This window comes from Talpa occidentalis, unplaced genomic scaffold (genome assembly GCF_014898055.3).
Source record: "Talpa occidentalis isolate TD23 unplaced genomic scaffold, MPIMG_talOcc4v2.1 talOcc4.4, whole genome shotgun sequence".
In the NCBI taxonomy this organism is placed as follows: Eukaryota; Metazoa; Chordata; class Mammalia; order Eulipotyphla; family Talpidae; genus Talpa; species Talpa occidentalis.
The window spans coordinates 144607560-144631165 of NW_023604295.1; the positions used below are offsets into that span (position 1 = coordinate 144607560).

At 55.9% G+C, this 23606-nt stretch overlaps 1 protein-coding gene across 3 annotated transcripts in view; it reads right to left on the reverse strand.

Annotated features, from left to right (window-relative positions):
• ZNF395 (zinc finger protein 395) overlaps positions 1–23606 on the reverse strand; it is a 42951-nt gene that overhangs the window by 12351 nt on the left and 6994 nt on the right. The window contains exon 1 of one of the 3 annotated variants that reach the window (XM_037526518.2): positions 21255–21275. The exons of 1 other annotated variant lie outside the window; for it this stretch is intronic. Coding sequence is in view for 1 of the 2 variants with exons in the window: in XM_037526517.2 (XP_037382414.1) it covers positions 1342–1343 (2 nt within the window). In the remaining variant the exon portion in view is untranslated. Of the gene's footprint in view, positions 1–1341; positions 3453–21254; positions 21276–23606 lie in introns of those variants that run through there. One more of the 3 variants, XM_037526517.2, reaches the window with a different exon arrangement.

Consider the following 23606-nt stretch of genomic DNA (forward strand, 5'->3'; position numbering starts at 1 on the left):
TTTTTTAAAAAAGGGATGAAACATTTTAAGGTAAATTTTATGTTTTTTCCTCTTTACAAAAGAAATGCCCACTCCTATTAGGGCACTTTGGAAATACTAATAAGCACAGAGACCAGCGATCCTGCATGTGGCCTCCCAGGAATACCCACCTCTCCTATATAGCATGCCAGGCTCCCCGTGAGATATGACTTAAGTCTTTTTCTACAACAAAGGGATCGCGGTTTCCCATCAAATGTTTTCCATCTAGACACCCTGCTGCATTTTCTGGGGTGAACAGAGCATTGCTAACTTGACAAAGTGGCCAGGTGCCCAGCTCCCCAGGCCAGGCTCCTGGAGGGGCCCCTACTAGGGGCGCCAGGACATCCGCTGGCTGCAGAGCAGCTGAGAGCCACGGAAATGAGCCAGGCTGCCCGCCTCCCTGGCTCACCCCACCGAAGCTGACAGGGATGGCTTGAGTGACTTGTTCGTGGCCACCAAGGCAGTTGGTGCCAGAGCCAGAGCGAGATCTGGTGTCCGGCTTCCCTGCGACACCCGGTAGAAGGCCAAGTCAGGGCCCCGGCGGCTGACTCTCCTGGGTTTCCTGGGAATACACCGTGCCCCACTCCCACCCCAGCCCAGCTCCCCCGAAGCCTGGGGGCCAGGGCCCTAGACCTCCCCTTCCCCAGCCCTCACCCCCTCTAGCTCCCTGGGCCTTGTCTCCACCGCCTTTGCCAAGAACTAGCTTCACAAGGTACCCACAGCCTCCCCAGAGTCAAGCTCTGTGCTCACAACCCTCACACCTCCTTCCTGCCCCCTCCTCACAGCCTCACGATCGCCAACTCTCCTCAGGAGGGACGGCCGAGGGTCACCCGACAGCAGGGCTCTGCCACGCCGCCCTCGCCCACACAGACCTACCCTCTGCCCCTGCACAGGTCAGGGGCCAGCGGCACCTCCAGGGAAGGCTTAGGGGCTCCTGCAGCTGCTGGCAGATCCTGACCCCACAAGCCCGCGCCACCTCCTCAGTCACCCTGAGGTCCAGGTCCCCTGGGTCCCAGCACACGCCCAGCCTCTGCTACCCCAGGTCCTCCGTTCCCAGTAAACAGGTGAGGACTTGAAATGTCAAAGCTTCCCGGGGCCGTGGCAGGTGTGCAACCCTAGGCAACCCTAGGATCTTCCCGGACCCCAACACGGGCACCCCCCACCCGGCCCGGCCCAGGCTAGTCCCACCGAGGCTACTGGTTTCCCAGCCACGCTGCTCCCCCCGCCCGCCCCGCCACTCGCCAGGAGCCGCCGCATCACCACTGCTCTGCGAGGGTCCGGGCTTGCTTTCAGCAGTCGCATAAAACCCTCTTTACTATTTACATTTACTCTTGTCCAAAAGTCCCTCCGTGCTTGGCTGGGGTCCCACGCCATCTCCGCATCTCCGGAATCCGGCCTCCTTAGTAAACATCTGCCCAGAGCAAGCCATGAGCGGACACCGTAAGTTCACCAAATAGTAAGAAAGCTGCAAATATTGAGATCCAGGGTTTGGCTCCTTTTCACAGTATGTGGCTCAGGCTGCACTCAGCTCACACGGCCCCTCACCAGGAGGCCCCTGGAAAGCACGTCCAGGAGAGGCCGGTCCACCGGACCCGGCAGGGCGGAGGTCCAGAATGCGGCAGCACCCACACTCAGGAGCTCTACAGTAAAAGGAAGAAAAACCAAGGAGTCCATGCCTCACCACTGCAAAAAAAAAAATCTATGTCCAGGCTAAGTGGGCCTCAAAACCCCATCCCCCTATCCTGGAAGCCTCAACCGAAACAAGAGCCTCTCGCTCAGTTTACCCTCGGCGATGCCCGGGGAGCTGGAGTCGCCGTCCCGCTTACAGACACCAGGTGGCAGCACCCACCCAGGGACAGAAAAAGCCCTTTTCTTCATTCAAAAACACAGCCCCGTGGCCACCCCCACTTTCCAGAGCAGGAAGTTTGAGGTTTCTACCACTGCAAATGCAAAAAGGGCCATATTTCCAAAATTCCTGGGCTTCCAGGCTTCAGATGGAGCCTGAAATATTTGGTTAACAGACTGATGATGTTCCCGGAAGCCTTTTTTTAAATGTATTTAAAGCACATTTTTTACTTTTTTGATTGTCGTTCCAAAGCCTGCTGCATTTGCATGGAGTTGAACCTGCCCACTTCTGGCTGTTGCATTCCCTGCCCCTTCTTTACAGGCCCAAATCCCACACCGACACACATTTGTATTATTTGCTTCATTTAGAGTATGCCCAAGTCTTAATTTTTAAAAGCAGAAGAGAAAGAAGGGAAACTGCCTAACAGGCACCAGCTTTCATCAGCTGCGTCTAATTTAATTCTCAGAGCCACTTGTGACAAACACAGCAGCTACACGAGATAAACTAAGGACTCCTTAGTAAACCCTGACAGATAAAACAACTCCCAATCCTACGAGTTTCTATTTCCCTGTCCTCACCCACTTTGTTTCCTTGAAAATCTCTCCTTCGCGCACATCTGAGCCTCCCACCTACAAAATAAAGGTCAGTGCTTTAGTCTGGCCTCGTTACACCGGCCCAGTCGCTGTTAATCATTTAGCAAATTTGGGGAGAACTTTATACACGTATGGCCCTCTGAGAGGGCACGAGAGATAAAGCAACTGGTCCAAAAAATTAAATAAAATTTTAGCCAAGTTTATGCTGGGGGTGGGGTGGGACAGCAGGAATCTAGAGTGAAGCTCGACAGACAGGTGACCTCCCAGCGCGGCCACGGGGCCCACCCCGCCCACCACCTGCACTGGGCTACTGCAGCGCAGCTGTGCCCAAACAGCGGAGCCCTGCAGGGACTCGGGAGTGACCGAGCACCCACGGCGTGCCCTGCACGCAGGTGGCGGGGGCAGGCGAACCCTGGAACCTGAGTGACTGATGGGAGCACCTGGGATGACGCCTGGATGAAGGGTCGCCTCCCGGAGCGCCCCCATCCATCTGCCTGTAGTGTCCTCTCTCCCTCACCTCTTCTCTCTTCACACCCTGTGGGTTCGCCCCTGGGAGCTCTGACAGGTCCACAGAAACCAGCCACCCCTTAATTTGCCACGATTCCCGAGCAACAAAGTCAAGACACATGCATTTCAGGGTCACCCTAAGAGCGTTCCAACTGTCAGCCAGATGCCTCCTCCCACCCCAGGGTCTCCCCCGAGGAATCCCTGGATTGAAACATACATTCTGGGTTTGGTTAAAAAAAAAAAAAAGAAAAGAAAAGAAAGAAAAAGTCTAACTGTTGATGGGCTGTTTGGGGGGATCCTGAGTCCTCTGGCACCTCTCCCCGCCTGCCAGGCTCCCCCACTGTAGGAGGGGTTGATAACCCTACAATATGTATTTTGGTCAACGTCCAGGAAGGGCTAACCCATTTCCAGGCTCAGCAAACACTTTCTGATGTGCTAACAGCCCTTAGCGCAGACATCTGTCCTGAGGTAAAGCCCCGGAGCAGACAGGACGGGCAGCACCACCCCCCCACCCCCCCCCAACAGGCGCGCTCAGGTGCAAGGATCACCCCGGCCCTTCTAGGTCTTAAGTCAAACTTTTGTTTTTAAGTCAAGGAGGGTGAGGTTTACGCACGACGCCCGTCGTCTAGAGGCGCGCGACCGCCAAACCCACCACGCGCGGGTCCAGGCGAGGGCCGTGCGCCCCGCCGCGGTCCTGGGTCCCCGCTCCGCCTTGGCTTCCCCCTGCTTTATGACCCGCCTTGGGAACCCCCGCCCAGAACCGTGGTTTGACATTTTCGTTCTTTGGTTAATATTTTGCGTATCACTCTTAATCTTTTATCAGAAAGTTGCCGTTTTTTTCTTTCAAGTCTGTAAATTTTTAACTTTTTTTTTTGGTGTGTTGTTCTAAGACCATCCAAAGGTCATAAGGTTTATAGCAAAGCGCCCTCTTATTTCACCAGGAAGCTCGATGAGGAAGGGGGGGGCTTCAGATTCGCGTTTCAGCGGGGACCCCTCAGGGACACGTTCGCAGAGTTTGTGACTACAAGCAGATGCGCCCCCCGGTCCTCCTAGGTCTCAGGGGGTGCCCCATGGTAGATGGGGTTTTTCCCTGCAGGTCTTCACCCCCCAAATGCCGCTTGCTGATTCTCGGGGGGGTTCCCCGGGAAGCCTTCTTCAGAGAAGAGTTTACAAACACTCCCTTCGCCGAGCATGTGCTGACCTTTTCTTCTGCCTAGAGGAGCCTGTGCGCAGCCTGGCCGTGGCTACGGCGGCCCCTGCCCCGCGCAGAGCCCCCGAGGGCCCGAACTAACATCTAGGTCTTTCCAGTTACTTATTGGGCCCATTTTCTTAAAGTGTGCATTTTAGATGTTCGCAAGAGGAGCTGAAGCTAGTGCCAGTGACTGCTTCGAGGTCAGGATTTCCACTTCAGGCGTCAGAGGGTGACCAATTGGAATGCGGGGGGTTCTAAAGTGCAGAGAGTGTCAAGAGGCCTTTGAAGACAGGGAGACAGTGCGTCGCGGCAGGACGCACTGAGACACCAGGACAGTCGATGCGGGGGAACATCAGGGTGCCAGGGCCCTGACAGGCCCAGGCCCCCTTCAGAGCCGAGCCCTGTGCAGGGCGCCCCCTCCACATGAGGGCCTCCCCGCCGCGCCAAAGAAACGACACAGATGCTGATCAGCGATCAGGTCTGACTGCACCACGGCCCTTCCAGCGGGCGAGAGAGACCGCTCTGCCTGCGGTGCCAGCAGGAAGGCAAGAGATCTCACACTTCTACCCAGGAACTGGCACTTCCCCTTTCTTCACACCCCGCTCCCCATTTGCTCTCAGAACCACCGGTGCCCTCTGCAGAGTCTGACAGTGCGGACACAGCCTGACCGCCGTCATGCTCAGGAACAGGGTCCCAGGAGGCCCGCGTCTCCCTCAGCCTCAGGGCAGAGAGCCCACCTCGCGTCTCCCATCAGATTCCTGGCTTAAGCACATGCTATTCCTGGGGTGGAGAGAGCCCCAGATTCCCAAATGATGTTTGGCCAGAAACGAGACTTGCTGCGGGCCTTCCCAGGAGGAGGGGGTACCCCAGGCCTGGGCGGAGCTTTAAACTGGGCAAACTCAGTCCTAAGACAGTCGCGAGTTCCTGGCCAAGACGGCTCCGGGGGAGGCAGGCATAAGAGCGCGTCCTCACAGAGGAGCTGGGTGCCTGCTGCGCGCAGGGGGCCTGGCACATGAGCGTGTGTGTACGTGTGCGTGCGTGCGCTGTGGTTACAACGGACGGATTGCAACTGTGCTAAAACTGTGAGCCGCCCAGAGGGGGCGGGAGCCGGGGGTGCTGACTCGGCACTTTCCCTGGGGCTGGCAGGCGGGAAGGAGGGAGAAGCCAGGGCCGAGCCTCTGCAGAACAAGCCTCCAGGAATTACCAGCCCTCTCGGGTGAGCCTCTCAGAGACCTGCCCTTGAACTTGAAGCACCAAAAAAGGCTGGAGGCTGACTTTCTTTCATACATACATGTGGGGCCTGCCTTTCCCCCGACTTCCCTGCAAATCAAGAAAATGTGGCGGGACGATACTAGCCCGTGGCCAGTTCACAGACTGGAGGTTCCCCAAGGTCACTGATGTGCCCAAGCCAGCGGGCTGAGGCTCCTCCCAGGTCCAGCTTCCCTTCGCAAGTGGAGACCCAGCCGCTGGGCGAGGGGGGGCGGGGGTTGGGGAGGGCAGGGCCCAGGGGCCTGGACTCAAGGCCCCTTGTCTGACCACCCCTGGGCTGTGTGCGAGACGGGGACTCTGACTGGGAAGGGGGGAGCTGTGTGAAGAAGCATCAGCGATGAAAAGCTAACAATGGCGGCCAAAGGCCCCCTCCCACCCCAGCACCAGACACGGAGGTGAGACCTTTCAAAGCCTGAGAGTTAACCCAGGCCCTGCTGGTTCACAAACCAGAAAGGGGTACTTGCGAGGCAATGAAAGTTGGGGTGCCCTGAAGGAGGCGGAGAAATGCAGGCGCTACTTCATAAGTTTTGCTCGTTGAGGGGTTTAAGTAGAAAAACCATCTGAAGAACCTGACAGTCATTTGAAGGGACACTCACATCCCCTGAAGCTGCTACAGCCGGGGGCTGGCAGCAGTGAGCAGCCGGTGACCTGCCTGGCTAGGGTCCCAGGTCATACAAGGCAGCAGCACTCTGGCTGGGGGGCAGATGGAGCCCCAGAGCCTCTGGAAGGTGTCACGACTGGAGCCAGCCCCAAGTCAGCCATGCACATGCAGACGCGACGGGTCGGTCAAGTACCCAGCCGGGAGAGACAATAGGCAGGTAAGGGAAGGGCCGGGATGCCACCCCAATGCCTGCCTGGAATTCCAGGCTCACAGGACATGAGCTGTTGCGTCTCAAGTCACAGAAACACATGCTATTGGTTGATAGAATGTTTGAGAGGCTCTGACGTTGGGAAACATGACATCAGAGCTGGATCCCAGACCACGTCCCAGGACAGGGGTGGCAGGCGGCCCTGGGAACAGAGCCACATGGCCAGCAGGGTGGTCCTGGCCCCTGAGACCTGCTCTGTGCCACCTTTCTCTAGACGCTGACTCCCCAGTTGACACGTTCTCTGTTTCAGGATGGACCTGTCAACCTGTCACCTTCTCCTGGGAGACCTGTTCATCTCCCCTAGCAGGGGAGCAGCCCCCAAAGCCAGAAGGAATATTTGAACCCCCCAGGAGGGATGGGGCTGAGACCGAGGAAGCAAAGCCAGCTCAGCAAAACAGACAGACAGCAGCATGCGCAGGAGAAGCTGGGCCAAGGGGCTGAGGACAGATGCACCAGAACTGGAGCCGGTCCCCTCACCCTGTGTGACCCATGAGAATTAGCACCGGCACAGACTCCATTTCCTGCCCTGGTGGTGAAAAATGAGAACAGCGCTGGTAGGAGCTGGGCAAACAGGGGGCCTCCTGCCCAGGTCCCCGCGTCTAGATGGGTGCTCGAGGGCACAACAGCCCCACCAGCCAGCTGCAGTGGCTGTGAGCAGCTCTAGAACCAGAACCGATAACACAACTACCAGTGCTGAGGAAGTCAAGGCCGTGACCGCGGCGAGCCACTAGGAATCACAACAGAACAGATCCAGCGAGTAGGGAACCAAGAAACCCAACCCGGTGCATGCAGAGGCCACTGGCCACAAGGAACCCAGCCCAGGGGGTCAGTGGTCAGTGCTCCACATCCAGCCAGGTGCAGGCAGCTCAAGGCTGCCCAGGCTGGCAGCTCCCAGGGACGCCTCCTGTCAGCTCACCCGCAGCAACAGGCCTTCGTGCGCCCTCTCTGAACAACTCTCAGCCGTGGTGTCCTGCGCGGTGAGGATGAACCACCTGCTATGGCACAGCCCTGCAGCCTCTGTGGGCCACCTCAGGGCCCAAATCCGGGCCGCCCCACAAGTACTAGCATCCCGGGGCATGGCCACCCTTCCACACCAGACAGACCCACCCAGGAGCAGTCAGCCCTGGCCCCCTCACAGCAAGGAGGGCCTCCCTGGTGGCGCAAGGGGTTAAGCACTATGAAGCTATCTGCAGCCTCTGCAGCAAGAATTCGATCCCCAGATGCCCAGGGAGCTACCCACATGGCGCAGCAGACCTCTCCTGCCTCACCTACTGCTCCCCTCAGCAGTGCATTTCAGTCAGCCTGCCTGTTCGGCTCCCTGCTTTGTCTCTGGTCTCTCACCCCCCCACACTGCTGGGCTATATCCCAGCTCTTGTATGCACAAATAAATAAATCATTAAAAAAAAGAAACGAAACCACAGCAAGGGGCGCACAGACCCCCGCCAGCATTTAACAACTTGCTGAGTTTCCACACACAGGCCAGGTTCTGAGGCTGAATGGAAGGGGGCTCCGGCCCTGCCCAGATAGAACTCGGGGTTCAAATGAGCACCCACCTGGAAGGCACAAGCAGCCCCTAGCCCCATAACAGCGCCACGTGCCCCAAAGACAATCACGGCCGCGCGGTATGATTAGGTGAAGGAATCAGAACCTGCTGCTTTCAGGAAAACGCAGAAGACACCAGCAAGCCCAGCCCCAGTCTGGTAAAAAGATGGGGCTAGGGTGGAGCGCGTGACACTGGATCAATGTGAGTGTTAAAATCTAAGCGCTTGATGCAAGTCCAAAGTCGAGAGCAAGTGTGTAGGGGTCCGAAACACCTGCCGGGGAGCGGAGGGGAGGGAAACGCAGGCTTCCCCCCGAAGAGAGACCTGGCTAAGGGGGGCGAAGGTAGACGCCCTATGAGAGGACAGTTTAAATACGGGCTGAAAATGAGCCCGCGGGGCCAGGCTGGCCTAGGGCACCGCTGCTAATAAGGTCTTTCTCGCATCTTCATGCCCTGGGAGCTGGAGGGCCGGGCGCGTGGTCTAAGCCAGGACAGAGGCAGAAACGGGGATGAGTGGTCGCCCTGGTCTGAGGACGGGAGGGGTGTGTCCACTCAGCGCCCTGCATCAGCGAGTGCCCGACGGGGAGGACAGTCTGAGCTGTGGTGAGAAAAATAACCTTGACTCCCCCAGAAGCCCGCTACCGATAACCCGCTGTCGACGGACGCCTGGCCAGTAACGCGTCGGTGAACACAAGCTTGTGCGTTCATGTTTTATCTGCTGTGACATTACAATAACCTAAGATAAGCATGTTATTCAGAAAACCGTAAGAAAGAAAAAAACACATTTATAGGACTGGATTGTCCAGCGACCAGAAGACCCACATGCGAGTGGCCCCATGCAGTTTGAACTCGAGCTGTCCAAGGTCAATCTAGCTCAGGGCCAGCAGAAGGTGGGAATCCTTTCAGGGAAAGGCAGTGGGTTGCTTGCAAGAAACAAAATCAATCTATGAACTTCATTAAAAACCCTACAGAGTAAACAAGAAAGAAATAAGAAAATTCCTATGCAATCTGCAGCTTGTAGAATGTTCTAGGAGCTGTCATTTGCCAAAGACTTTTTTATGTGCCAGTCACTGGCCAAGCATTTCACAGACCACATCTCACGGCATCCCTCACACTGATCCAGAGGGGCGCGCCCCCGAGGCCACGTCACAGATAAGGCAACTGAGACCTGCCAAGGTCAGGGGAAAAGGGCGGAGCTGAGCGGGGACCCACCTCGTCTGCCTGGGAAACCAGGCGCTCCATCCACAGGCACCAGTGGCCTCTAGGCTGGATGACCCTTACTGGCCCGTTAGTGAAACCCAAGTCACCAAGAGGTGAATGTGGGGCTGGTGGTTTGAACAGAGACAGGCATGGGGAGAGCAAAGTGAGGCTCGAACGTGGGGCTCCCCAGGCTCAAGCCACGCTTATTTAGCACACTGACCACTACCCCAAATGGAATGTACGGGCAGGGGGGGTAGTCTCTGTGCCTCAGTTTCCTCAACTGTAAAATGACAAAAGCGCTGGTTCCTCCGGCTCCAAAGGGTAGCCTGGGGCAATGCTTTGTGTGTGGACTTCAAGGGTCAGCTAGTTCCTCTTCCAGAGATTCTGATTCCCCGAGGCACCAGCCTGCAGGGGAGCAGGGCCAGACTCACGTGGGGGTGACGGGAGGGCTCAGGTTGGGGGGGAAGCAGCCTGCGCATCCAGCGCGGACAAGGGCAGCGTGAGGCATTTAAGCAGCAAAATTGGGAGCCCCGTGAGAGCTCATGACGAGTCAGAACTCAGCAGGGGACCTCTGGTCATCACGGACCACTCTCCCACCGGGTCCGGAGCCAACAAGCAAGCACCCCTTCAGAGAGCCAAAAACCAGCAGGATCACCCTGCGTCCCCCACCCCGGCTGGGAAAGCTGACTACAGCCCATCCACAAGGGTCACCGTCAGCCCAGAGGACAGTCACCTAGATGGGCTGTGTGGCCAGCTGGGGCGGCAGTGCCGTGAAGCAGGGAAGGTCAAGGCCAGGAGGACCCCGGGGGGAGCTGCCCCAGAGGGAGATGTAAAGCGGGCTCTGACTCTGACACCAAATCCCGAATGACGGAGGGGGAGCACCCACTACACTTGAGGGAGACCAGAGCAGTACCCCCAAGAGGGCGACGGAAATACATTGCTGGACGCGGACAGCCGTGTGAGCGCAACAGGGGCCCCTGGGCGAAGCCCCGGAAGGGCTCTCCTTCACCTCTGCACAAGGGAGGCCCGGGGAGCAAGTAGCCAAGGCCAAGGCCCCGCCTCCCGCCAGCCGGGGGCAGGGCACCCGCACGTGCGCTCTGACGGGGACACCCCAAGGCCGCCCGGCCACCCGCGGGCACGGGCAACGAGCCGTTGTGTGTTCTAGGGCTCTCAGAGCTCCAGAGACGATGGCACAATGGCGGGAAAAGTGCAGAGAGACACAGGCCATCCTCCTCCAAATAACGGGCTTTTATTAACAGGCTGTTGCTAAAAGAAACAAGACAGATTTCCAGAAACTTAAGCGCACTAAGATGCCCCCGAAAGCCTCGCCCCGACTTGAGTGTCAGAGCCACACTCAGTGTCCTGAGACGGGGCGGAGAGGAGCCACAGAAGGGCCCGCCTCACCAGGGAGCAACCGGGCCGGACCTAGCCCTGGAGGCCCGCGTGCCAGCGGCCATGACTGTCCACTCTGCCAGGACCCACGTGCAGGCCAAAGTCCTCGGGGACCAGACAGTCTCACCGGAGGCCAGGCGCACCCGTGCCCACATCAAGCCCTGGCGCTGACCGCGGGGTCACTCAGTGAAGCCTGTGTCAGACACCACGGGCTCCACGTCTGAACACACGTCAAGGACGGCCTGGCCCGCAGGAAGGCTAAGCCAGGCACCGGCCCTAGAGTATGGCTCCGTGAAGACTTAGCCAGCACCCCAACATCAGCCAGCCCAGCCCCCCGCTGAGCACATGTGGTGCACAGCCATGGGCACTGTCAGCGCGCGTCTCTAACAGCAGAGGGTTGGCAATGACTGCAGCGTCCACCCATCAGGGGACACCAGACCACGGTTCAGCCCGTGGACAAGCAGGCAGGAAGAAAAGCCAGGGAGACTTAAATCGCACCCCAGAGATGTTGCAGGGTAGGGGGTCGAGAGCACAAACCGGCACTTCACTTTCCTCGAGGGCTATGGGTAGAAATGTGAGTAGAGAAAGCACCTGACCGATTCCAGCGAACAGCGGGGCCCGCCTCCCGGGAGGGCCTGGGATTAGGGGCGCTTGTCAAGGAAGATTTTTGTTTGCTGCGGAGAGCTCGCCTTTTTCTTCCCTACAGACAAGTCCGTGCATTCCTTGTGTAATGAAAATTTCACTTCACCGTTTAATTTTCTAGAAAAAAGAAAGGAGGCGACTGGCCTGTTCAAGACATGCATCTGGAGCAACTTCTGCCCCAATGGGACACCGGCCTCCCAGGAGGCTGAGCTCAGGCTGCAGCCAGCAGCCAACTGTGCAACACGGATCTTGTTTCAAAGTTACAGCCCAACTCTGCAGCTCTGTGGATTGTGAAATTTATATGCTAGTTCGAGGAAGAGGCAGGGGAAAAAAAAAGAGAAAGTATGACAGGGGGCGTCTGGGTAATCCAAAGGGCTGTCCTAGGAGAAATTCCAGTTCTTCTAGCTGAGCATGTGAGCTACACAAGTTCCAAAATATTTACTCACGGGGGGCCCCCTAACCATAGATGATACTGGTTTTTAAGCACACATCGCCCCACGATTCAAAACACCACGCAGAAAATCTGTAGAGACACAAAATCCTGACGCTGAGAACCTGGCAGATGAAACCAGCCTGTGGGGAGGAAGAGCTGAGCTGGGGTCTTGCTGGCTGAGGGAGCATTCACCTGGAAGTGGTCGCCAGGAACCCTCCTGAGGTGATCTATTTTTTGGAATCCATTTGTCGCAAGGGCTCAGACAAGCACCCTTGAGATCTGAATGTTCTGCTGTATGCAAATTACACCTCGATTTTAAAAACACACACTATGCAAAGCCAGCTTCTCTGCCGGAGGCGGCAGAACTTTGAGCTGTCCTATCAGACATCTGAAATCTCTGTTGTGCTATGTGAGGGCTGAGTGCCATGGAGACAGTCACCATAAAAATAGATAACAAGATGAGAATGGATAGAGGACACAAGAATTTCAGAACGGCGCACCAAGAGCAATTCGTTTTCAGCAAAGCAGAAAATAGAATGAGGAGAGGGAGTCTGTCTTTCCCCCTGCACTCTGAACAACACTCCCCGAAGGTGGTTGTTTTTGCTAAAAGAGGCTGATGGCTTCCCAAGACTCGAGGGACAAAAAAGGGCGCGAGCTGGAATTGCTTATCGTTTGCTCCAGAAAAGAAGTACCTGGTGGTCTGAATTTCCCCTATCAGCTCCATGCAGCCCCAGGAACTGGAAACAGCACCCCACAAGCACTGGGGTGTGCTGGGCTCTGTGAGAACCCCAGGCCACTGCCTTGAAGGAGACCGGGGCCCTTCACCATTGAGAGTGCAAAGCTTCTCAGCTTTAGTTCTAGAGAACAAGTTCTTCTTACATCCACTGGGGTCGTGCACCCCAAAATTGCTCTAACTCCACATGAAGAGGGCACTTTCTCTTCTCAACCAAATCTTGATTTCTCAAATGCCCGAACAGGAACAAGAATCACCTAGACCCAGAAATCATCTTGGCTCCAAAAATGAGATAAACCTCTACATTCTCTGCAGAAGTCTCTAGAAACTCTTGATATGGATGGTAGCCTGAGCTGTGCCCCCAACGACGACAACCGCAGTCCAAAAATATCAGGAAGAAAATCCAAACACTTTAAGGGTTCAGGATGGGGTTCTAAATCCGTTCTAAATAAGCCCTATATTTCAGTAAAATTTAGGGAAAATGAAGCTAAATTAAATGTTCAACATGTGAGCTATAAATAGTAAGATGGCAAAGAGGACGTGTTTTTAAACCAAGCCGCAAACGTGTCACAAACTTATAAACTAAATATACATAAGCCTGGAAAATCCCACTCAAAAGTTTCTTTAAATGGCTCTGCCCCTGTTTCTCTTGGTTGAACGCATCTGTCCTTTTCCTCTTCCTCACCAGACCCACACAGCCTCCGGCTCGCTCCGGGGGCAGGGCTGGCGCTGAGCCTGCCACACTCGGGGGTATAAAATGAGGGGCAGAGAGAAGGTCACGGCACGGCCCCCAGGTCTCCACGGCCAAGCAAAGACCATCTTGATTTGTCCCTCAACCGGAACAGGACTGGCCGCTGAGTCCAGTCTTCGCTGGGTGCGTCTATTTCACTTCATGGATCTGCTGTGCCCACTTCCCTCCATCTTCTGCTCCTAGAGACCAAATCCAGTCTCCAGCAGCCAAGGGCCCACACCCTCCTCCTCACCCACGGTGGAAGAGTTCTCTTCGTCCTTTCTGGAAACGGCTCCAGGAGGAGCTCTTGCCAATGCTGGGAGCCATTTAGAAACAAGAGCTGCATCAAGTTGTGGCTCAAACCACCCCTCCACCCACCCGGACAAAACCTCCCCAATTCACACCACCGCTCAGCTTTGACACAGTCCCCGATTCCACACCAGTCGCCTAGTCCCTGGCCCCAGGAATCGGAGAGGGATTGGAGGTCAGCCTCCTCCTCCACAGCACCCCAATCAGCCGCGGTCGGTGCCGGCAGGAGAGCGCCAGCCGCGGCCAGACATTCTTTTTCACAGCAAACTGAAATCTACCCTCCCAGACTTTAGGGTTGAAAGGGACCTTAAAACTCATCAACTGCGCTGAAACCTTCCTACAGAGGAGCAATCACATAATGTACTCATTCTGCAGAGGAGGAATCTGAAGCTCAGGAGGATAAAACAATTGTTCCCGCCATTGGTCATGGAGCAAAACTGAACAAGTCTAGTCTTTCCTTTAGCTGATAACCATGAAACTATTTGGAAGCGCAATTGTGCACCCACCCACGCGTGTACCCCAGTTATCCCTGATGCTGCTCCACCCTGGTCTCCATCCTGCGGATGAAGTCTTGCGTGTTCATGTCTCTTTTCTACCATGGCCCTGAGGAGGTCCAAGTGTCACATGACAGCGAAATCAGGCTGGTGCCCTGACCGCATCACTGATTTCTGAATCCGTTATAAGCTGAATTCAGTTTTTTAGAAAGCTCATCCGGCTCAGAGTTCACGTTAAACTCACAAACAACAGAACAAACGCCAACCTCCTCCAGGTGTGCCTGAGTCGCACCCGAGTGCTCCTGCTCACCTGCTTGCCCGGCATTCAGATCAACTCCAGGTGAGAGTCTTATTTATGACTCTCGTCCTAATCCAGGGCTTGACACCCAGCAGGTAGGCACTCAAGATTTACTCCATGAACCATCTATTTTCACCCCATCCTGTTCTTGAAAAATAAAACGTTTAAAAGGAAAGTGTTTAAGGGCCTCCCTGGTGGCGCAAGGGATTAAGATGCAACCTATGAAGCTATCCGCAGCCACTGCAGCATGAGTTCGATCTCCAGGCCAGGGAGCTACCCACATGGCGCAGCAGACCTCTCCTGACTTGCCCGCTGCTCCCCTCAGCGGTGTATTTCAGTCAGTCTGCCTGTTCTGCTCCCCACTCTGGTGAATCCTCTCACCCCCACACCTCTGGCCTGTACCCCAGTTCTTGTATGCATAAATAAATAAATCTTTAAAAAAAAAAGTGTTCAAGAGTGTTTAAGAGAATGCAAAGTCAACAAACAGACTGAGGAAAGACACATCTGATAGAGGACTGCCATCCACAACATATAAAGAACTCTCACAACTCAACAATAAAACAGTTAAATGAAAAACGGCCAACGACCTTAACAGATGCCCAAAGAGCACAGACAGAAGACAAAGGGCATGAAAAGATGCCGTCACATGTCATTAGGAAAATTCCATGCACCCACTGAGTGGCCGAAATCCAGAACACGCACACCAGCCAGTGTGGCTGAGGTTGTGGGGCAACGGGAAACTCCTTCACTGCTGGAAATACAACAGCCACTGGGGAAGACACCTGGGCAGTTTCTTGTGAAACTAAACCCGCGCTGACCACAGGACCCGGCACCGCACTCCTTGGCGTCTACCCAACGGTGCTGGGAACTTGGATCCACGCAAAGACCCTCCTGATGTTGAAAGGCAACTTCTAATTGCTAAAAACACCGGGACAAGGAAGATGTCCTTCAGTAGGTGAATGAATAAACAAACTATGTCCATTTCAATGTGAAAAGAAGTGCATTACCAAGCAAAGACTTGGAGGGAAACTTAAATGCCTATTACAAAAAGCAGCCAATCTGAAAAGCCTACCATCTGTGGGCTTCCAGATATATAACATTCTGGAAAAAGGTGAAACTGTGGAGACAGTAAAAGGATCCGGGTTTACCAAGGGTTGGCGGGGAAGGACAGATAACAGGCAGAGCAGAAAGGATTTCAGGAACTCTGTGAAACGACCCTGCATGGTACTAGAATGGTGGGCAGGAGCCATTACACGCTTGCCCAAAGCCACAGAATGGACACCAAGAGCGACCCTAACATAAGCCTTGGGTGTAGGGTTATAGTGAGGCGTAGATGCCGGTGCACTAGTTATAACAAATGTATCACTAGTTACAACAAATATATTGATAATAGGGGAGGCTGGACATGTGGGGGGGCAGAGAGTATATGGAAAATCTCGGCATCTTCCTCTCCATTTTGCCATGAAACTAAACTGCTCTAAAAAATAAAGTAGGGCCTCCCTGGTGGCACAAGGGGTTCGGTCATAGCGCTATGAAGCTATATCTGCAGCCACTGCAGCACGCGTTCAATTCCCGGGAGGTGACCCACACGGCGCAGCAGACCTCTCCCGTCTTCCCATTGCTCCCCTCAGCAGTGATTCTCAGTAGATCCGCAGGTTCTGCTCCCCACTCTGTCTCTGGAGAATCCTCTCACACACCCTCACCTCGCACCTCTGGCCTGTACCCCAGTTCTTGTATGCATAAATAATCTTTTTTAAAAAAATAAAAAATAAAGCATATTTTAAAATTATAGCAGTGTCAGTGTTCTGGATTTCCCTTTATGAAATACATGGAAAATACAATAAATTAACTCTAAAAAAAGTTACTGGGTTTGAGTCACCCGAAAGCAACTCTTGTTATTATTTTGGTATCAGAATTACTAGTATGTTTCCTTCTAGTTATTTTCCATGCACATATTTTAAAACTGAAATTAGGGCCTTCCTGGTGGCACAAGGAGTTAACTCTTAGAAACGTTCTTTCATGTTATCATTTTTAATGGCTTCATAATATTCCATCATAAAGCCGTGTCCATCAGAACCACTCATGAACTACTGTATCAGCCCACTGATACAATGGGATATTGAGGTTGTTCCTACTTTTTTACTATAGTTTTAATAAATGAATAGTACCCATGCGTAAAACATCATTCACGTTTCTCTCCCGACTAGTTGCCCCGAGGTGGAACTATCTTATTAGAAAGTACAAACATCTCAATACGTTACCATTAAGTTCAAAAAATTCAAAAAGTGAAGTCAGACCTTACACAGATGCCTCGCTGATGTCCTTTTTTAATTTGGGCTCTTGCTTTAGATGGTTTTATCTCGATCATCTGTTTGATTTATCTTCTAAATAAGCACCCCTCCCACCTCTGTGCCACGAACAAAGAAAACACACACACCTTCTGTGTCTTCACCTCCCTGGAAAAAAATGTTGAAAGCTCAGGTCCAAGAATAGAAGCCAAGGCGTTCATCTCCAGAGCCCCTTCCAGGCTGACTCAGTGCCACTAATTAACAGGTTTTGCACATGACTGTCAAATTAAATTAATACCACCATCCGCCCCACATTCCACCACTTCTCCGATGCCGGCCATCGTCTCTTCAGAAACTGTGAAACACTTTACTAAAGCCAAGTGCGCCAGAGCTGCTGCGTTTATCTAGGCGCCCAACCTCCACGTAAAACAGGAGACGGCTGTACCGTGCAATGACGTGGCGGGCTCGTAGTGACTCTTGCGTCTTCGAGCCACACATATTAGCAAAAGCAGTTCTGTTTTGACTTTTTTAAATATTAAAACACAATATGGCCACGTGATCAGACTGTACGGTCTGGAGAAGCAGAGCAGCTACTCTGTCCCCTCCCCCTTGCAGCTCACCTGGGGTGGGGGTGGACCCCAGGGGGAGCCACACTGCAGGCCACCAAGACCTGACAACATGCAGATCCCAGGACAGTCTCCTCTTCTGAGCGTTCTCGAACTCTGGGCCACGCAGACCTCCTGGGGGCTACCCAGGGAGGAAATAAAGCAACAGGAAAGGTGCGGACCCCAGGCGAGGCTCAGGGCGCTGACAGCAGGTGGCACCGGGTGCTCAGCCCCCACGTGTCCCCAGGTTATCAGCCCCACATCATTCTCGGGAGGTACAGGCAGCCGCTGCAATCCACCCATCCCAAGGGGGAACTGGGAAGGCTGCAGAGATCTTGGGGCACTACAAACTCACCTCCCTAATTAAAACCGCCCACTCACCCCACCCGTCCAGTCCCAGTCAACAGCAGCTCAAAAGGGCCTGCGGACTTGCCTGAAACAGTGACTGCACACAAATACCACAGGTGCCGCATGTCCCATTCCTACCTGGAATCCTGCAGCGGCCATGCTGAGCCCGGGACAGTGACCCAAAGTCCCCGAGCTGGGCATTCAAATCTCTTGAAAACTAAGGTCGCAGACCCGAAAGCCGACAGGGCTGGCTGCCAGGGCAGGGGCACCGGACCCGGGCCAAGGGGCGGCGCTGGGGCTGTGACACCTGGGCCCCTGGCCCATCTCCCACCCACGGGGACACTCCTGATCTGATCCATTCCAAGTCCCACGTCCAGAAATCTTCTGGATTGTTCCCGAACGTTTTCCACTTTTGTGAAATCCAAACTAGGACGTGTCTGAGGCAGTCTCTGGGTGACCCTGCTCCAGCTTTCCCATCGGATTTTTCCTCACACCCAAAAAGAATCCTCCAGTCCGTCTTCATTCTTAGGCAGGCACACGACCCCTCCCAGCGGACAGGTTCTCAGAAACCACGCGTCACTAGGCCCCTCAGTTAACCACACACCCAGGTGACACTGGGGCCATTATAACAGGTGCATGACTGTGCCCACTGTGGACCGTGCCCAACCCCAAGCCTCCCCACCCTGCAGTGCCACGAGGTACCCCCGAAGAGCTCTTCTCCGACTTCCTTCCCTATTTCTAACAGTTTTTCCAAGCCATCCCAGAACAGGCTGCTCCCCCTTCCCCTGCACCCTAGGGGAGCTTATTTTTCATTTCAGCCCTTGGTCCTCGGGCCTTGCTCCTTAATCACACACTGGGTTATCTTATCTCTCCAACTAGACCATCTCCTCCTCGTGCTTCCTGCCAGTCGGCGTGAAGGGCAGCTCAGCTCCCTGCACACGGCAGGCTTTGGCGAATACCCACGGAATGAGAACGTTCTCTAAGTTTTTTTCCCAAACGGTAGGTTAGGATCCTTTACAGAACGGTTCCATCAAGTTTGTGGCGACAATAAGGATTTTTACATGCAACCAATGGAACAGAAAATAAAAGTATCAGAGGAGGCTGCACCAAACCAAGGGGGGTAGCACCCCAGGCGCTTCCATTCATTTTTACACACATGATTACATGCACTAAGTCATGACAGAAACTTGCCCTTAATAAAGACCACCGTCAAAACAGTGCTGAAAACACCACTCTGTGATGAGGAAGCCAGGTCAACCACTGCTCCACACTAAGTTTTTTGACAGTCCCGTCTCCTCTATAAGGAAAATGTGCCAGGCGCCTCTTCCCACCCAGGTGAGCTTCTCAGAGTAACAGGGCAGCCCCCCAGCTAACGCAACTGCATCCTCCCGCCTTCTGTAACTTTTTGCAATAGTCCGTCCAACTCACCAGCTCTCAGATGTTGCAAGTCGAAGCTGGGGGAATTTGCTCAGCATATCACCCTAAATCACCCTAGCAGAAGGGAGAGCTCCCAGAGGAGAAAATCACACACTCACTCCCCTCTGCCAGCAGGCCCAGGGAGGCAGGAATCCTGGCAAAGGGCCATGGTGAGGGTGGGAACGGGCAGTGTCCTTAGTCCCAAATTTCCTCCCTGCTCCTTTACACTGTCTTGCTCCCTGCCCCCTCCGGACTGGGACGCCAGGGTAAGCTCCACTGGGACTCAGTGGAGAGCAAACTTCAGCTTGACTCAAAGCCCAACTGCGGATGTCTTCAGCTAATTCCATTCTACTTTCTTCCAATCCCACCTTGAGGCTAGAAGAGTAAGTGGCCCTTTCATTCTAGAACTTCAACTCCCAGAGCTGCTTTGCTAACATCAGGGTTAGGACCAGCGGTCATTCGAATGGTGACCCCAAGCAGAACCTTCTGACCCAGGCCCTGGGCCCTGCGCACCAGCATCCACAGTGCCTCCCTCCAGCTCCCCAGACACCCCCTGTAAGCCTGACCGCTTTTCCTCTTCCAGAGTACACACCCCCATCTCCCTCCAATCTCGGAGTGGCAGTTGCTTACTGGACACCTATGCTTGCACGTCTTGGCAAACACAAGAGACTCCTCTGCAGCCCAAGTGTCAATTACTTCTCTCCAAAACACACATTTCCGATTTCTCAAGTTACCAACTACAGCAGCTCCAAGGCCCTGGCGTGTAATCAATTTCCACAAAGAATTAATTTCCATTCATCTCTCTTCTTCACCCTGCCCCTGTCAATAGATGGTTTCAACAGCAACACTGCTAAGGCCCACCCTCTCCCCTTCCAGTTATCCAGGTCCAGAGCCTGGATACCCCACAAGGGCGAGGGCCCAAGAGCCGGGGTCTCCAACAAGGGGACCTTTCTGCATGTCCGTCCCGACATCACTCCCTGGCTCAAAAGCCTCCACTGCCTCCTGAGTGCACACAGGGCACAGTGCACTGCAGTCTGGCTTTCTAGGACTTTGACAATCTTACGGTTGTTCCATCTTTATCTCCCACTGTTCAGGAAAGTTCCTGAGTCTGACCAAGACCATCACCTTGTCTCTTGAGAAAGCCATACCCCCAGTGGCACAGGGCCCCACCTCCAGGGCGCCCCCCCCCCCATCTCTGAACTCCGAGGGCACCTGTCTGACCGTGCACAGTGCCCTACCTTGAGGCTGCGGGTCTCCCCATGATGACAAACCCTAGCAGGAGCATCTCCTGTGCCCTCCTGCAGGAGCTAGCTGCCTGAGCTTCCTCTCCCGGACACGTCTGGCACCTTTCGCTCCTTCCGCTCTTGCCTGGGCCTTTGCCAAGGAGTTCTCCTCCATGCGCCTTACTTCCACCAGAACTTCATACTCCAAGTGCAGTTCTCAGCTCTAACCTTTCCTTTGACATACTCTGCCTCCCAGCATTGAGGGTCATTTAGGCAGCCGCAGCACATCAACGTGAACTTGAACGCTCCCCATCTGGCCAGCAGGTTTTCAGAGTCCTGGGGGTGCTTGTGCACCCCTTACTTGCCAGAGTGCCAGAAGTACCCCCAACCAGTGTCTGTGAAGTTCAACTTAATTGCTATTTCCTTGTGTTCCAAGTTCCTTGAGACCTGGCATTCTGTTTATGCAACACCTTAGGAGTGTGAAAGGCCTGCTGTACCTGTTGCTCACTCACTTGCAGGCAAAGCACACCTTTTCTAGAAAGAGAAGCGTGGAGAAAGTGGCCGGGGGCCTGTAGGCTCCCCTGTGCCAGGCGCCCCGGCCCCTGGCAACGCCTGCCTGGTGGACGTTCCCAAGCCTCGAGCGAGGACGTGGAGAGGCTGGCCGGGGACCCGAGCGGCCACCCCGCAGGCCTGGCAGGTGGGCTGCTCTGCATTCCTGAGGCCGTCCCGAGGCCGGCGCCGGCCCGAGCTCCCAGGCAGGGAAGAAAACGCTGCCTTGAAATTGTTTGCACATGACAAACTCCCTGACCACCTCCCTCCCCCGCGCACCCCGCGCGCCCGCAGTGCCAGCGCCCGGAGGGCCAGGTGCCCCGGCGGGAGAGGCCCCCTCGGCCGCGCGGAAGGAAGTGGGGTGGACAGAGGGGCCAGCGCGGCGGGGCCGGCCCGGGGCGGAGGGTGTGTCGCGGCGCCCGGCACCGGCTCTCCGCCCGGGCGCGGGCGCGGGCAGCAGCGCGGGGCGCCGGGCGGGCCGGCCGGGCGGCCCAGCGCGCGGGGCCGGGGGGCGCCGGCCCGGCTCGGGCCGGGAGGCGACTCCGGACCCCGCTCCAAGTTGGGGGCGTCCCCTGCGAGCGCCCCGCGGCGAGATAAACAAGGCGGCGCGCCGGAGCGCCGCGGCCACCCCCACCCGGCCCGCCGGCCCGCGCGCCCCGACCCGCGCGCCCCGGCCCCCCCCTGCGGCCGGGCCCCGCGGCGGGCGTGGGAAGTTCCCGGCGCCCCGTCCCCGCCCGCCGCGGGGTCCCCGCGCGCTCACCTCGCCGCGCCGGCGGCGGCGCCCGGGCAGCTCCGCTCGGACCCGGCGCGCGGGCTCGGCTGCCGCGCCCCGCCCGGCCCGCTCCGCCGCCCGCCGCCGCCGAGGCCGCTTCGCGCCCACCTGGCCGGCCGGCCCTCCCCGCGGGCCCCGCGCGCACGTACGCGGCCGCGGCCACAACCCGGCCCGGATTCCCCGCCCGGGAAGGGAGGCGCGCGCCGCCAGCCAGCGGCCGGAGAGCCAGGCTCGGGGACACACCCCCGCGCCCGCCCCCCGCGCCCCGCGCCCCGCGGCCCCCGCCGGCGCCGCGCGCGCCCGCGCCCCGCGCGCCCCGCCCGCCCCGCGCGCCCCCGCGCGCCCGCGCCCCGCTACACACCCGCCGCCGTAGACAGTGGCGCCCAATAAGTGCCGCGCGCCGCCTGCGCACATGCGCGCTCGGACCTGACCGAGGGGTGACCCCCCGCCCCCACCCGCCCCCCCATCGGAACCGGCGGCCGCAGCCCCGAACCAAACTTGAGTGTCGGCCTCTTGGCGCGGAACCCCGGCCCGGCCGGAGTGGCTGGCGGGGCTGCGCGGCCTGGCGCGGGGACAGGGGAGCGGCCAGCTCGCCCCCGGCGGGAGGGGCGCCCAGAAAGCCGGGGGCGCCGGGGGCGGGGCCCGGGGGGCGGGGGCCGGGCGGGGACCCCGGGGCGCAGCGCCGGCCCGCGGGGAGCGCGCGCGGGGGCGCGGGGGCGCGGGGGCGCCGGGGCGGGGGAGGGCGCCCTGCACCCCGGCTCCCCCCGCCTCGCGCGGGGCTGTTTGCGTCTCCATTTTATGCTCTTTCACTCGATTCGCCTCTCTGGAGTTGTAAGGCGAGGCGGTGTTTACCGTTTCTGCAATTAAATGGGAGAAAGTTAACTATTAGCCTCCAACCCTTGTGTAAACAGAACCAGTTGCTTTTGGCACCGTTAGGCCCAGGCTTTTGTATAATTTGTAACAAGGGGAATTGAAGCCGCTCCATTGTGCTGCTCTGTGTTTCCAGAGATAAGAGCGAGAGGCGCAGAGGCTCGGCGGCGCGCGAGGCCGGGCCTGCCTGCAGGGGCGCCTGTATTCAGAGTCAATTAAAAGGCTTAGCCGGAGGAGTCATAGTTCCTTTCTCGGCCATAGATGTCAAATATTTGGGGGCCTACTTGTTGAGTTGGCAGTTCCCCTTCGGGCTGAGCTATGCTGCGTTTCCTGCAGCGAGGGAGTGGGGAGCTGCTGGAGAGACTGCAGGGCGGCTTGGAGCTGGCCTGCCGGCCTGGTGCAGCTGCCCCTGGCCGGATGGTCCTCAGCAAGGTCTTTTATCTCGCTTCTTTATCTGTAAGATGAAATAAATACGGTCTAGTGTCCAGCTCTCTACCACAAAAGCCATAAATAGCCTTCCCTTTCCCCATCTCCCATCATTTGTTAAATAAGAAAAAGCACCTAAATAGCAGCAAAATTCCTCCAGGACCTCCCTGCTGCCTGTAGGCCCCGCGGGTCCTCGCTCCCAGGACACATGTAGCAATGACATGTGGGGACAATTTTGCCTGGTGCAACCCAGGGGAGTGTGTGCCAGTGACATCTAGTAGGTAGAGGCAAGGATGCTGCTAAACCACAAAGAATTGTCGGGGCTAAAAGGTCAATAGCCGCCTTCTTGAGAAATCCTGCTGGAGGATGGTTTTGCTATGGGATAACTCAGCAAAGACTGATTCTACTTTCTGATACTCGTTCTCAAAGAAACAAGCTTGTTTTGCATTAAGGGGAGCGATGGAGGCTTTGTGGGGGTCACAGCAATCCTGTTAATACAGACCTCCCTTAACATAAAAATGCAGATTAGAACTTTAGATTATTAAAGGAATTTAGTTAATTTAGTTACTAACTAAAAGATTAAATGAACTAAAAGATTATTTAGTTAATTTGATTAACCACAAGGCATGCCCCTCACTAAGGCATCGTGTTGTATATGATTGTCACAATTCTTAAGCGGTTTAATGTTTTTGTTTCCCTTGTTTCCCCCCAAAAGCGGAGGGTTTACTACTGTGCGTTGGTCTCTGGGCTAGATTCCTCACCTGTCCTGAAGTTTTTAATACAGTCCCTGCCCCCAAGGAACAGAGAGCATCCCTGGAAGTAGATGTATGCACAGGCAACAATTACAGAACAATACAGGAGAGCATGTAATTAAGCTTTAATTGCAGCCCAGGCTGCTGGCTAGAGGAGAGGGGATTGAGTTCAGGCATCATAGCCAGCCCCGGCCCATGTGACCGAGGTGGTCAGGATGTGTTTGCTGGATAAGATGAAATAGTGAAGGTTTTTTTTGCACGAGGTCAAACTCGAACTAGTCTACAGACTCAT